At 43.1% G+C, this 13,629-nt stretch overlaps 1 protein-coding gene across 2 annotated transcripts in view; it reads right to left on the bottom strand.

The window, feature by feature from the left end:
- The window catches only part of jag2b (jagged canonical Notch ligand 2b), a 99,506-nt gene that overhangs the window by 43,936 nt on the left and 41,941 nt on the right, over positions 1 to 13,629 (bottom strand). For both annotated transcript variants that reach the window (XM_023974053.2, XM_023974054.2), the window contains exons 5-8: positions 12,483 to 12,543; positions 7,672 to 7,802; positions 2,485 to 2,604; positions 2,104 to 2,217 (exon numbers count right to left, since the gene is read on the bottom strand). In XM_023974053.2, the coding sequence (XP_023829821.1) occupies positions 2,104 to 2,217; positions 2,485 to 2,604; positions 7,672 to 7,802; positions 12,483 to 12,543 (426 nt within the window). The remainder of the gene's footprint in view (positions 1 to 2,103; positions 2,218 to 2,484; positions 2,605 to 7,671; positions 7,803 to 12,482; positions 12,544 to 13,629) is intronic.

Here is a 13,629-nt window from a genome sequence, read left to right as displayed (position 1 = left end):
ATATATGCAGGCCTCAACCACCAACTACCCTGAGCACACTTGATTCAGTATATCATGCGGCCCTCAGGTTCATTATCAATCAAAAACGTCTAACACATCCTTGTGATTTCTACAGCGCTGTCGGCTGGTCGTCATTGACCTTACAGTCTTAAACACTGGTATACACTGATTTATAAGGCCATATTGGGTAAAATTCCACTGTTATTTTTTAATCAGTTCAGTGAATAATTATTAAAATTAGTCCCATTCTCATTTGCTTTTAACAGTAGCAAGAATTAGAACAGGTCATGGTAGAAATAGCTTTAGTTACTCAACTCCATGGTCCTAGAATTCTTACATGTACATTTTTAAAAAGTTGATAAATTGGTCACATTGGTGGAGTTTAAAAACACCTGTCCAATGTAAATATCATAGAAGAGTAATTGTCTTTAGGTCAGTTGTTTTTTAGTTTTGACATGTGTTTATGTAATATGTAACTGTTGTACTGTATGTGTCTATAGTGTTGTTCAATGTTGTGTTAGTGCATGCAAGTTATTGTCTGAAACTTTGTTCCCCCTGCTGCTGTTSGACCAGGTCTCTTGAAAAATTGATTTTATCTCAATGAATAAAACCTGTAGGCCAAGGTTGTGGGTTCAATTCCTGCAGCGATCACATACAAAAAGATACAGGCACTCAATGTACTGTTAGTCGCTTTGGATGAGATTGTCTGCTAAGAGGCATGTATGACATTTTTAGATAATCACCTTCCCTATAAAATAAAAGGTTGCAAAATTTCTGAAATTACCTCAAAATAACCAGGTTTAGAGGATTACTGGGTGTCCTGCTAATTCCGTCCTGATTCCAGTAAAAGTTCAAAGATGGATTGTATATCAAAACGCTACCCTTCGCTACAATTCACCTCCGGCATCTTGTTAAAGCGTACCTGAGCTCACTAGTGCAGAGGTGTTGGCTAACTGCATTTAATTATTTTAAAGTGACCACAAAGCCTATTTTCAGGAGCTTGTTGCCAGAGAACGCATCAATAACTGTTATAGCAGCATCACATTCTAAGAGTCTTACGCAGTCACTGAGAAAGAGGTAGGGAGTGAGAGAGCAATAAGATAGTTGAAGGGGGAGTCCAAGAGATGCAGTTGAGAGAGAAAGAGCACGAGAGACATGAACGAGATGTTAGAGGTAGAGTCAGAGATGCGAGAGAGAAAAAAGACAAATAAAGCAAGAGCAGTAGAGAAGGCAAAAGAGCAGAGAGAGAAGGCAAAAGAGCAGAGAGAGAAGGCAAAAGAGCAGAGAGAGAAGGCAAAAGAGCAGAGAGCGAAGGAAAAAGAGAGCGAGAGGGAAGACTGTCATGGTAGCATAACACGATTAGCATAATCCAGGCCCCGGCAGATTAGCTGCTATTAAAGCCCTCTCCTTGCACTTCTGATACGGGTATGGAGAAACACAAACATACAGCACTTCTGATACGGGTATGGAGAAACACAAACATACAGCACTTCTGCAATCATACAGTCACTCTCCATCACCAGTGCAAGACTTTAGGCCAGATCGCTGCACACCTTGGGGGACTATGGAAAGCACCTTGATGGGACAGGTAGGGGGGGGCACACATTGTGTGTATGTGTGGAAGGTGCAGCGTATTCTCCACACCATGCCACCAATGCGGCCTGGTTCAAAAGGAGGGCAGGTTATGCAAATCACCCCTCCGGGTGCGTCTTCTGCCCGAAGGGTGTCTAATGCTGGCCCCTATGATGCCGGGGCCCTCCACAGGAGCGCACACACACTCTACTACAGGGATGGCCACCAAGGAGAGGGAAGGGGTTAAAAGGAAGAAGAGTGGGATGGGCTAGCTAGATGGAGAGAAAATAAGTCACAAGCCTTATTCCAATACTTTCAAAATGCATGATAAGACTAGGAATTGGCGCTATAAAATATGATCCTAGATCTGTGGTTTAGGGGCAACTTCCACAGGAGCTGTTGGAACGAGGCCAAGGATAACTGTTTGTATCGAGCTCGGAGGGAAACGCAAGCGTCACAAAGGAAAGAGTCGGAGGAGAAGGTACAGATATGGAGGGAGATGTTTAAGACAAAAAGGGGTGGTGTTCTCACCGTTGGCGCAGGTGGGACCCTCCCATCCCGGAGGGCAGTGGCACTCGAAACCAGAAGGGACCTCGTGGCACGTGCCGCTGTTGGCACACGGGTCGGACACACAGGCGTGCTCAGCTGTAGAACACACACGTGCAAATACACAAACGAGCAGGTCAACATCTGGGAAAAGTCCTAAAGGAGTCAAAATGGAACAGGGCCTTTAAGCCAACCTGGAGTGGTAACTAGGGTAAGAGGGCAGGGGTCAAATGGAAACAGGCCTTTAAGCCCTTCCAAAGTATTTGTGAAAAACATGGAAGTAGCCAGCGCGGAGCTAGGATCTGGGGGAAGAAATAGAGCTGGGCCTTTAAGCCTTTGAGTAGTAGCTTGTATTCTGTGTCTCACCTATCTCGCAGGTCTTGCCAGAGTAGCCGTCGGGACAGGCACAGCGATACTCATCCGGCTCCGTGTTCATGCAGGTGCCGCCGTTCACGCACGGCTGGTGTCTGCCACAGTAGTTCAGATCTGGGCATAAACACACACACAGATTAGGAATGCCAAATCAAGCACCCCCATCTCACCCTATAATTCTGGTTCTCTACATGCTTGCAGTTGCGCAGTCATCCTGGGCATAGCCAGTACACGAAATTCGAGCCCCCACCAGACACAGTGTGCAGATGTGAAATGACTGGAAAGGTGTAAGCCTATCCTGAAGGCAAGACGGAGCTAAAGTATTCCCATATAGTGCATTTTTAAATACTGTTCAGTTCTACAAAAAAATATTTGTCTAGAGGCTAGGGGAATATAGATTTGGTAAGCACACACTGGGCGTGTCCCAAATAGCGCAAAAGGGGTGCCATTTGGGACGCATCCCAAAGTCAGCCAACATAGTACTATGGAAGTGTACGATGTATCAAGCCCTGAGGCTGTTCTGTTTTCCCCCCCTAAAGGCCTTGTGAATAAATAGAGGGATTGGACCCCACTAGGGACCTGTGGGCCGCCTCTCATCCTAGAAAGTACACAAGGGCAGAGGGAGGATCGGGTGTCCCTATGGCCACTACAATAAGGTCTTGACACCAGTATCCTATCAGCGGTGACTATCACTATGCTAACGTCACCCTAAGAAGCTCGACAGACTGTACACAACGCAGCGATTTGGAGTGTAATGCAGTATGAGAACGTCATTTTTCATCACAAAATGGGTGGCTCCTTGTAGTAAGTAGTCCTGCCTATAGGCTTTGCATCATATAAGCAGTCTACTGTTCAAACTATAATTCAAACATTGTAGCCTTAGAGTAGCCTACTGGCAGGCACAAAACAAGGTAATGTAAAACAAACCTCACCTTTCATTACAAGTAGCTATTATGTAAATATGCAGTTGGTTCTCTTTCAAATTAGCTTACAGTAGTGATGTTTTCAAAGTGATTCTTCTTTGCCTTTACCACAAAATGTGAAGATAATGAGAATCTCTGCCATTGCCCCCTTGTGAATGTTGCCATTTGGGAGTCCAGGAATGCATGCAAAAAATAATAATAATCAGACTCCACACCCAAGTATAATAACGGCGTGAAGTGGAGCGATTAACACAAATGTACAATTACTACTATGTGTTAGCATAAACACCTAACAGCTAGAGGGATTTCCTCTGCTGTAACCATCAGTATCAACTCAAATAAGTGCCCAGTACCCTGTTAGCAATAACGCTAACAAAAAAAAATAACATTACTACTATCACTATGTAATAGCCATGTTGTGTGTTTATATATCTATGCCAACAGCTAGACGGACATCCCTTTGCAGGAGCCACCAGTTTCCATCTCCATCACTCATTAGCGGGGCCTGATTGTCAGCTCTGGCTAGAGGTTTCCTCTAGGATCAGTTTCCCCTTGCCAACTCCTAAGCTTAAGTATTACAAGGGGTAAAGAGACAAAATTGATCTTAGATTCATTATGAGGCAACAAAAAAAAATTGTCAAATCAAATGTATTTATATAGCCCTTCTTACATCAGCTGATATCTCAAAGTGCTGTACAGGTCAGGCTTTGGGCTCGGTGTCCCGATAGCGATGGAACTTAGGCTTACTAATTGTTAAAACAATGCATTTTTCCCACAACGGCCGAAGATGTAACATGCGTTCCCCAAAACGCAGACAGAACTTTGGCWAAGTGAGTCGTTAAGGCAGTGTCGATACTGATAGGATCGAAAGAAAGGCAAGGCTGCTCTCAGATGAGCTTTCTACATTGAATTCTTACCGTAACATAATTATTCCACAATACTGAYGATGGATCAGCTCCTAGAGAGATATTACCTATGGCTGCAAATATTGAGGCAGCTTATCCAAATGCTTAACCTATAATAACGCATTAACTCAAGATTTGGCACGTTGACGTGGTTACATATCATGAAATACATTGCGGTAGGAATTAGACAGCCTACAATTAGCAAAATACATTTCAATTGAATGAACAACCTATGTAGCCTAAACATCTTAATTCAGTCATCTCGGTTTTCATTTGATGCATCTTTTTATGCTTTGCTTGTAACAATTGCAACGACATCAGCAACTTCGTATTTGTAGTCAACTTCATTGTGAAGTTATCGGCGGTCACAGAAAGACATCTTGATTCTKTGTTTAGTGGAGATTTTCGGGGTATCAAATGAAGCGGTAGGGGAAAAACGCATCTAGCGACGGACTTAACCGTTCTACGAGTGGTCTGAGACAGTCTGTAAATAACAAGCTTTTTCAACTGCAACTTTAGTAAATGGTTTTGGGAAACACTGCTCCTACGAAGGTTCTCACAATGAACTTAGCCTTAAGATGCATTTGGGAAAATCAGGCACTTTTCTACTTTAATTTGTGCATTATGAATAGGGAACAAAGTAACAAAAACATGCACAGGATCAGTTACTAAGGGGATTGGTTTGTCTCCACAGCAACCGGCAATGCTGACAGCGCAAAAGCAGCAAATCTGCTTGTTGTAAGAGGCAGTAATGCTATTTGTTACGGTGCAATGGTTTTGCGTCTCTGGCACTAGTGGGCATGCTCTGGTCATGGCAGCAATGTTCCAACATCTAGTGGAAATCCTTCCCAGAAGAATGGAGGCTGTTATAGCAGCAAAGAGGGGTTCCAACTCAATATTAACGTTCATGATTGTGGAATGAGATGTTCAACGAGCAGGTGGCCAAATACATACTTTTGGTAATGCATGTATGTACAGTTGAAGTCGGAAGTTAACATACACCTTWGCCAAATACATTTAAACTCAGTTTCACAATACCTGACATTTAATCCAAGTAAAAGGATCACCACTTTATTTTAAGAATGTGAAATGTCAGAATAATACGAGTGTGATTTATTTCAGCTCTTATTTCTTTCACCACATTCCCAGTGGGTCAGACGTTTACATACACTTAATTAGTATTTGGTAGCGTTGCCTTTTAAATTGTTTAACTTGGGTCAAATGTTTCAGGTAGCCTTCCACAATAAGTGGGTGAATTTTGGCCCATTCCTCCTAAAAGAGCTGGTGTACCCGAGTCAGGTTTGTAGGCCTCCTTGCCCGCACATGCTTTTTCAGTTCTGCCCACAAATGTTTCTAAAGGATTGAGGTCAGGGCTTTGTGATGGCCACTCCAATACCTTGACTTTGTTGTCCTTAAGCCATTTTGCCACAACTTTGGAAGTATGCTTGGGGTCATTTGGAAGACCCATTTGCAACCAAGCTTTAACTTCCTGACTGATGTCTTGATGTTGCTTCAATATAGCCACAATTTCTCCCTCATGATGTTATCTATTTTGTGACGTGCACCAGTCCCTCCTGCAGCAAAGCACCCCACAACATGATGCTGCCACCTCTGTGCTTCACGGTTGGGATGGTGTTCTTCGGCTTGCAAGCCTCCCCCTTTTTCCTACAAACATAACGATGGTCATTACGGCCAAACAGTTCTATTTTTGTTTCATCAAAACAGAATACATTATTCCAAAAAGTACAATCTTTGTCCCCATGTGCAGTTGCAAACCATGGTCTGGCTTTTTTATGGCAGTTTGAGCAGTGGCTTCTTCCTTGCTGAGCGGCCTTCAGGTTATGTCGACATAGGACTCATTTTACTGTGGATATAGATCGTTTTGTACCCGTTCCCTCCAGCATTCACAAGGTCCTTTGCTGTTGTCCTGGGATTAATTAACGTACTTTGGTGCGAAAAGTGCAAATCTCTAGGAGACAGAACACGTCCCCTTCCTGAGCGGTATCATGGCTGCGTGGTCCCGTGGTGTTCATGCTTGCGTACTATTGTTTGTACAGATGAACGTGGTACCTTCAGGCATTTGGAAATTACTCCCAATGATGAACCAGACTTGTGGAGGTCTACAATTCTTTTTCTGAGGTCTTGGCTAATTTCTTTTGATTTTCCCATGATGTCAAGCAAAGAGGCACTGAGTTTGAAGGTAGGCCTTGAAAGACATCCACAGGTACACCTCCAATTGACTCAAATGATGTCAATTAGCCTATCAGAATCTTCTAAAGCCATGACATCATTTTTGGGAATTTTCCAAGCTGTTTAAAGGCAGTCAATTTAGTATATGTAAACTTCTGACCCACTGGAACTGTGTTATAGTGAATTATAAGTGAAATAATCTGTCTGTGAAATAATCTGTCTGTAAATAATTGTTGGGAAAATGACTTATGCACAAAGTAGATGTCCTAACCGACTTCTCAAACTACAGTTTGTTAACAAGAAATGTGTGGAGTGGTTGAAAAACAAGTTAATGACTCCAACCTAAGTGTATGTAAACTTCTGACTTCAACTGCGTGTGTGGTTCCCTTTACATACACACGCGTTCAAAAGTTTAGGGTCACTTAGAACTGCAATTTCTCACATGGAATAGCCTTCATTTCTCAGAACAAGAACAGACAGACGAGATTCAGAAGAAAGGTCTTGTCTGGCCATTTTGAGCCTGTAATCGAACCCACAAATGCTGATGCTCCAGATACTCAACTAGTCGAAAGGCCAGTTTTATTGCTTCTTTACAATCAACACAACAGTTTTCAGCTGTGCTAACATAATTGCAAAAGAGTTTACTAATGATCAATTTGCCTTTTAAAATGATAAACTTGGATTAGCTAACAACGTGCCATTGGAACACAAGAGTGATGGTTGCTCATAATGGGCCTCTGTACCCCTACGTAGATATTCCATTTAAAACAAATGCAGACGTTTCCAGTTATGTTAGTCATTTACAACATTAACAATGTCTTCACTGTATTTCTGATCAATTTGATGTTATTTTAAAAATTGACAAGTTTATTTWGCTTTTCTTTCAAAAACAAGGACATTTCTAAGTGACCCCAAACTTTTGAACGGTAGTGTATACACACACACAGTATAATATGCGCATGCATCCAAACTGGTCATGCTCAGTCCGTATTCCACGCACCTTTCTGTTACATGCACCAGGTATTGTCGTCAGACCTCAATCACAAATGACTGGGAAAGACTGGCATCTACCTGGGTGGAAACGTCCCTTTTAAAATGTACAGTATTTGACTTGATTTCGCTTAAAATTCAAGCCATGGTGTGTATGTGCGCCTATGCCTTACCTTTGTCACACAGCAGGCCTCCCCAGTTGCGCTCACAGCTACATTGCCAGGGTATGACACAGGTCCCGTGAACACAGCCTGGGTAGGGGACACACTCGTCACAGAATTGGCCCTGCCAGCCATAGTTGCACCTGTGAACATCAAGGGCAAGCGCCATCAACRCACGCATCATGTTCATTAGGGCACGCAATGGAAAATGGTTTTAACAGAATGAGCGTTTCTCATGGGACAAATCCAGGTAGACAATGTTTCAGTAAGTTTTCCGCTGAAAAAGTCAGGCTAWTGTCAATCACAAACCAATCCGTGAACCCTTTGGCTGCACTTGTGTGGATCTGTGAGGATTGAATAGGTGTAAAGCATTGTATGAATAAGCTCACCTTTTCCTTCTAATAGGCGAGGTGGAATTGTAGACATAATGCTTAGASCTATACAACCCTTTCAAATCTACACAAGTGCATAAGGGGTAGGAGCTTAGTTGGGATTCGGCGAAAGAGCAAGTAATTCTAAATGAATCCAACCTCTTTTCACCCATCCCTCCATCCATCAAGGCCTTGTGCCAACTAATCTTAGCAGAACATTCCAGGGCACTAGAGGTTAAGAATACTTCCATAGTTCCATAGGGGCCAATACTGTTGGGGGGAGGTTCCTAGGCTGTTGTGGTGGTACGCGGTGTGGGTGGTGAGTCAAAGCATCAGTGTGTGTGTGTGCACCAATCATGTCACACAGCAGCACCCTGCTATTCCAAGGCCAGTGGTTTTCCGATACGGAGCAGTCAGTGAGCCCAGCTGTCTTGTCAGTTTGAGCGGCTGGGGGTATTTTGAGCCTTGCTCTCCTGCAGCACCGGCACGTCCAGCTGCTGCTCCTCTCACAGGCAAGGTCTCCATAACTCTGCTAGCCGCATACCTAGCATGCTGCTCCTCCACTGTATCGGAGGCTTGAGAAGTGTCCTGTTAGCAGTAGCTCAAACACTAGCACAACATTACCAATTGCAGCTGTGCGAATATTTATGCTAACAGCTAGAGCAGAGTTGCCAAACTAATTTTGCCCCGCGGGCCGCACTGTCTCCACCAAGGTCCGGAGGGCTGCACTTAAAATGTATTAGATTTCCTCACTGTCAAAATTTGCCAAAAATTGTCTTTAGCTTTCATGTTGATAACTGTTAGCAAGCTAGACAGAGTGAAAAGACTAACACTGTAGGAATGATTATTTCTACAGTTTCAATTTGGTCATTTCAATGTGGGACAGATTGAATGAGCTTGCAGGCCACATGTTTGACACCCCTGCCAAGAAGGATGTGCCCTTGATGTAAGGCTAACAGGGGTAAAATTCCTCAGGCTAACATTAGTTCGTTAGATCTTTTGCACGGTTGAAGTCAGTTAATTTGCATCGGAGGCCAGTCAACTGTTTCCTTTCTTCCATTGTTGTCATGGTAAGAGCATAAATAGAGTAAGATTGAAGCTATGTATTTCAATGTCAAAGGGTTTAGACATTTAGGCCCATTCTCCATTTATACAACCTAAAAAGACACTTTATGCAGCAATATATAGCCATTTATTTTTTTAAATCCAGAATCAAATTCATAGTATTTCTACACTCATTATAAATGTGCTTTACAGTACTAGACCCCAAAGAGCAAGACAGAAACAAACTATGCTTAGCTTCACTATAGCTGTGAATGTCTCCAGCCTACACATCAAATATGGCTCCAGTCCAAATCCACCTCTAATGACTCCTTTGAGGTATCCAAAATAGCCCCTGCCCCCCCTTCTCCCACTGGAGATCTCTTTCCAAACTCTGTGTGCCTACGAGGCTGCCCAAGGGCGATTGCGTGTATATTTAAACTTAAGTGTACACTCGGCTCACGGGGTTGCCAGGTTACGCGTTTACTAGTAGTATCAGATAGTATATTTCCAAAACCCTATAGTTACCAATTTCACTGTTTCACTATATTTTTTCCAGAAATGAATGCTTATGGGTACCTGTGTGTCTGTAAAATGTGACTTAGATTTTAGATTAAAATGGGTTGTCACAAAACATATATACTTATCCATTGTGAAAATTACATTCCAGCTAAACGTGTATTTTACATACAGATCTTATATTACTGTGTGTGAGATATATATATATATATATCTCCCCGCAAAAAAAGAAACTCCTCACCATCAACTGCGTTTATTTTCAGCAAACTTAACATGTGTAAATATTTGTATGAACATATGATTCAACAACTGAGACAAACTGAACAAGTTCCRGAGACATGTAAGAGAAATGGAATAATGTGTCCCTGAACAAAAGGCAGAGGGGGGAGGTCAAAACCAAAAGTAAGTCAGTATCTGGTGTGGCCACCAGCTGCATTAAGTACTGCAGTGCATCTCCTCATGGACTGCACCAGATTTGCCAGTTCTTGTGGTGAGATGTTGCCCCACTCTTCCACCAAGGCACCTGCAAGTTCCCGGACATTTCTGGGGGAATGGCCCTAGCCCTCACCCTCCGATCCAACAGGTCCCAGACATGCTCAATGGGATTGATATCCGGGCTCTTCACGGGCCATGGCAGAACAYTGACATTCCTGTCTTGCAGGAAATCAGTCATAATGCTCGTTCTGTGCGTGGTGGCATTGTCATGCTGGAGGGTCATGTCAGGATGAGCCTGCAGGAAGGGTACAACATGAGGGAGGACGTCTTCCCTGTAATGCACAGCGTTGAGATTGCAGACAATGACAAGCTCAGTCCGATGATGCTGTGACACACCGCCCCAGACCATGACAGACCCTCCACATCGATCCCCCTCCAGAGTAAAGGTCTCGGTGTAACGCTCATTCCGTCGACGATAAATGCGAATCTGACCATCAACCCTGGTGAGACAAAACCGCGACTCGTCAGTGAAGAGCACTTTCTGCCAGTCCTGTCCAGCGACGGTGTGTTTGTGCCCATAGGCAACGTTGTTGCCTGGTGAGGACCTGCCTTACAGGCCTACAGCACGTTCATGCAGATGAGCTGGGACACTGGTAATCTTTCTTTTGGTGTTTTTCAGAGTCAGTACAAAAGCCTCTTTAGTGTCCTAAGTTTTTTTTAACTGTGACCGTAATTGCCTACCGTCTGTAAGCGGTTAGTGTCTTGACGACCGTTCCACAGGTGCATGTTCATTCATTGTTCATGGTTCATTGAACAAGCATGGGAAACAGTGTTTAAACCCTTTACAATGAAGATCTGTGAAGTTATTTGGATTTCTACGAATTCTCTTTGAAAGACAGGGTCGTTTATTTTTTTCACTGATATACACGCACACACTTTTTTAAAATAGTAATAAAAAAAAACTTTTCAAAAATATTTGCGTAACTTTATAAAAGTAATTTGTGACATCTGACTGTAAAACATTGCAGTGCTACTTTTATCTCTGCAAGTGTGGCAGATATATTGCATTTTCAAACAGACTATGATTGTCGCTCTGAAATGAAACTTGTCTGTCACTGAACAATCCCCATGCCATGATTTGATAAAGAAAATATTACAAAGTGAATTTGCCAAAATTTGGGAAAAWGGATATATAGTGTTTTGGAATTAAACTTCACAGGTAGGTGCATAGGCTCAGGGCGGCACGTTGGGTCCAATTTGAGCCTCTGTACACTGACTAATGCTAGAGTTCGCTTAAGAACAGAGGTTGCAAAATACCATGACTAGTCGAGGAGCATTGTAAGGGCTCAATGTGTCGGGGAAAGTCTATTGCTTCGACCAATATAACAGCATATGTACCCACCAACACAGTGAACCGCTGCAGCTCCAGAACTCGTATTCCCYTGACACTTTTCTTTTGCCTGTACTGTCGGAGCCCGCTGAGAGGTGCCTCAACAAAAAATTACTTTGGATCGAGTACGATGAGGCCTTTCATTTGGATTCGTTACGGAGCGAGGAAATGAGGTCGCCGCTCACTCAACCCCGGCACATTCTGAGTGGCCTGTTAGCAGTAATCTGGCTCGTACCAGCGCTCCCTTCCTGATGACGGCAGGGAAGCCAGTCAGTCCATCCGGTAAGACGGGAGGGTTGGTTGGGGGAATTGGGAAGGCGGGAAGTTTAGGTGATTGACAGGATATTGTGTAATATCCTCCCTTCACAGGGAAACAAATACATCAGGCTCTCCATTCCGTAGCTCTTTACACACGTACCCTTATATGGGTTGACAATGGCAGATTTGGATACTGATAAGCGCCTAAATTAGAACGCGGTGGCTGTACAGTAACATGCTATACATGACGTCAGAGCTCACGGTCTATGCATCACAGCTCTGTATGGGTCTTAACTGACAGTCGTTCTGAAGAAGTTGTCCTGATCCCTACCGCTAATTGGGAAACTTTTGCAAATGTTTTGTCAGATTGAGGGAAATACTGTAAATTATGAGGGCTCCATCTATGTTGAAAGATGAGACATTGAGGATTATAATAAATACCACTTTGATGTAATGCAAGCAAGCCAAAMACCCGCGAGTCCAAATGTGCACTTCACCTTTCAATATCATAAAACTCAGTGTCAACATTTATGATCRCTATGTTTGATATACAGTTACAAAATGACATGGCGTTATACCCCGAGTTGCCCTGAACAGAATGAGCCTGTTGTATGTGAAGACAATTTGCCGCAGGCCATGTCTCAATGCWCTCATGACTCCATTCTAATAGTTCAGCTCAACCACAAATATTGATATCATATTTCTAAGTTACATCGTAGGCAGAAAACCTTGGTCATAAAACAATATTACTTTGTATTGCTTAGCTCAGTTCAAATGATTTGTGATAGGGAGATGTTAAAGGAGCTTACTTGCATTCCCCCGGGACTGAGCAGTCTCCATGTAACAGGTTGCAGCCTTGCTTGCAGATCGCTGTGAGAGAGAAAGAGGGAGTAGAGAGGGTGGAAGAGGGAGATCAAGCAAGAGGGTGAACGAGAACAGAGTATTAAGAGAAAGCGCAAGAAAGAGTAAGAGAAGGGGGGCTCGTTTATTTGCTTTCACTCAAAGTGCAAAACTCGAACCCCCAAAGAAAACCTCTTCTCCACCCTCCTCTAACCCCTTGACTASTAAGGTCAAATGGGGTGATTTAGTGAGCCCCGCCATCTCCCCCAAACTACCACCAACGCCCCGCTACCTCTTACACTGCAGCTAGCCCATTCTAAAAGGCAGTCCACACCAAGGACGGTATTTAATTTTTTTTTTTAATTCTAATTCAAGTGAACAGGAGTGTTCACACTAGTGATAATTACAGAAAGAGAGGAGAACGATAATGAGAGGTGTCGTTTGGATCCCTTTCAGAGCAATTTTTATATAGGATGATTTCGGAGAATGATGATCCATGACAAACAGCGTATCAGGAGGCCATATTCTCATCTGTTAACGTTGATACATCTTGACAAAACCTACTCTCCTGCTGATGTGGCTTTCTGGACCTTGCAGACTGTGAAGAGACCCATTACTGCTCCAAATGGTTGCCCAAATCAGGCCTAGGATAGATTCTTTTGCAATGAAACATTAAACGCAGGGCTTTTAGCAGTTATTGAAATGGCATATCATATCCACTGCAGTTTACAGCCTAGAATTCTTTACAAGAAAAAAAAAAATATATATATATATATATATATATAAATAAAATGCATTATTGCATTGTGGTGTTATAGCCTGGGTATGATCAAAAACCTTAATTTGGGGAGATTTGCGCTGCGTGCCCGCGGGGACTGGCACGAAGTATGGGGAGCAAACTATCTTTCCTAGGTTGTCATTTCATAATCTTATGAAAATATATATTCCACTGTAAATTCATTGTGTATTCCCTGTACTGTTAGGCCTGCCTAATATTTAGCTAATGCATGATGGGTTGCATACACTTCTAACCTGGGCTTTACCGTCATCACTGTTCACTCTGCGCATCTACGCACCTGGCCTCTCAGCTACTSCTCATGGAATCCTAGGAAAAAC

This window comes from Salvelinus sp. IW2-2015, linkage group LG28 (assembly GCF_002910315.2).
Source record: "Salvelinus sp. IW2-2015 linkage group LG28, ASM291031v2, whole genome shotgun sequence".
Taxonomy (NCBI): domain Eukaryota; kingdom Metazoa; phylum Chordata; class Actinopteri; order Salmoniformes; family Salmonidae; genus Salvelinus; species Salvelinus sp. IW2-2015.
The sequence above is the reverse complement of the archived record's forward strand: the minus strand, read 5'-3'. Positions and strand labels throughout refer to the sequence as shown.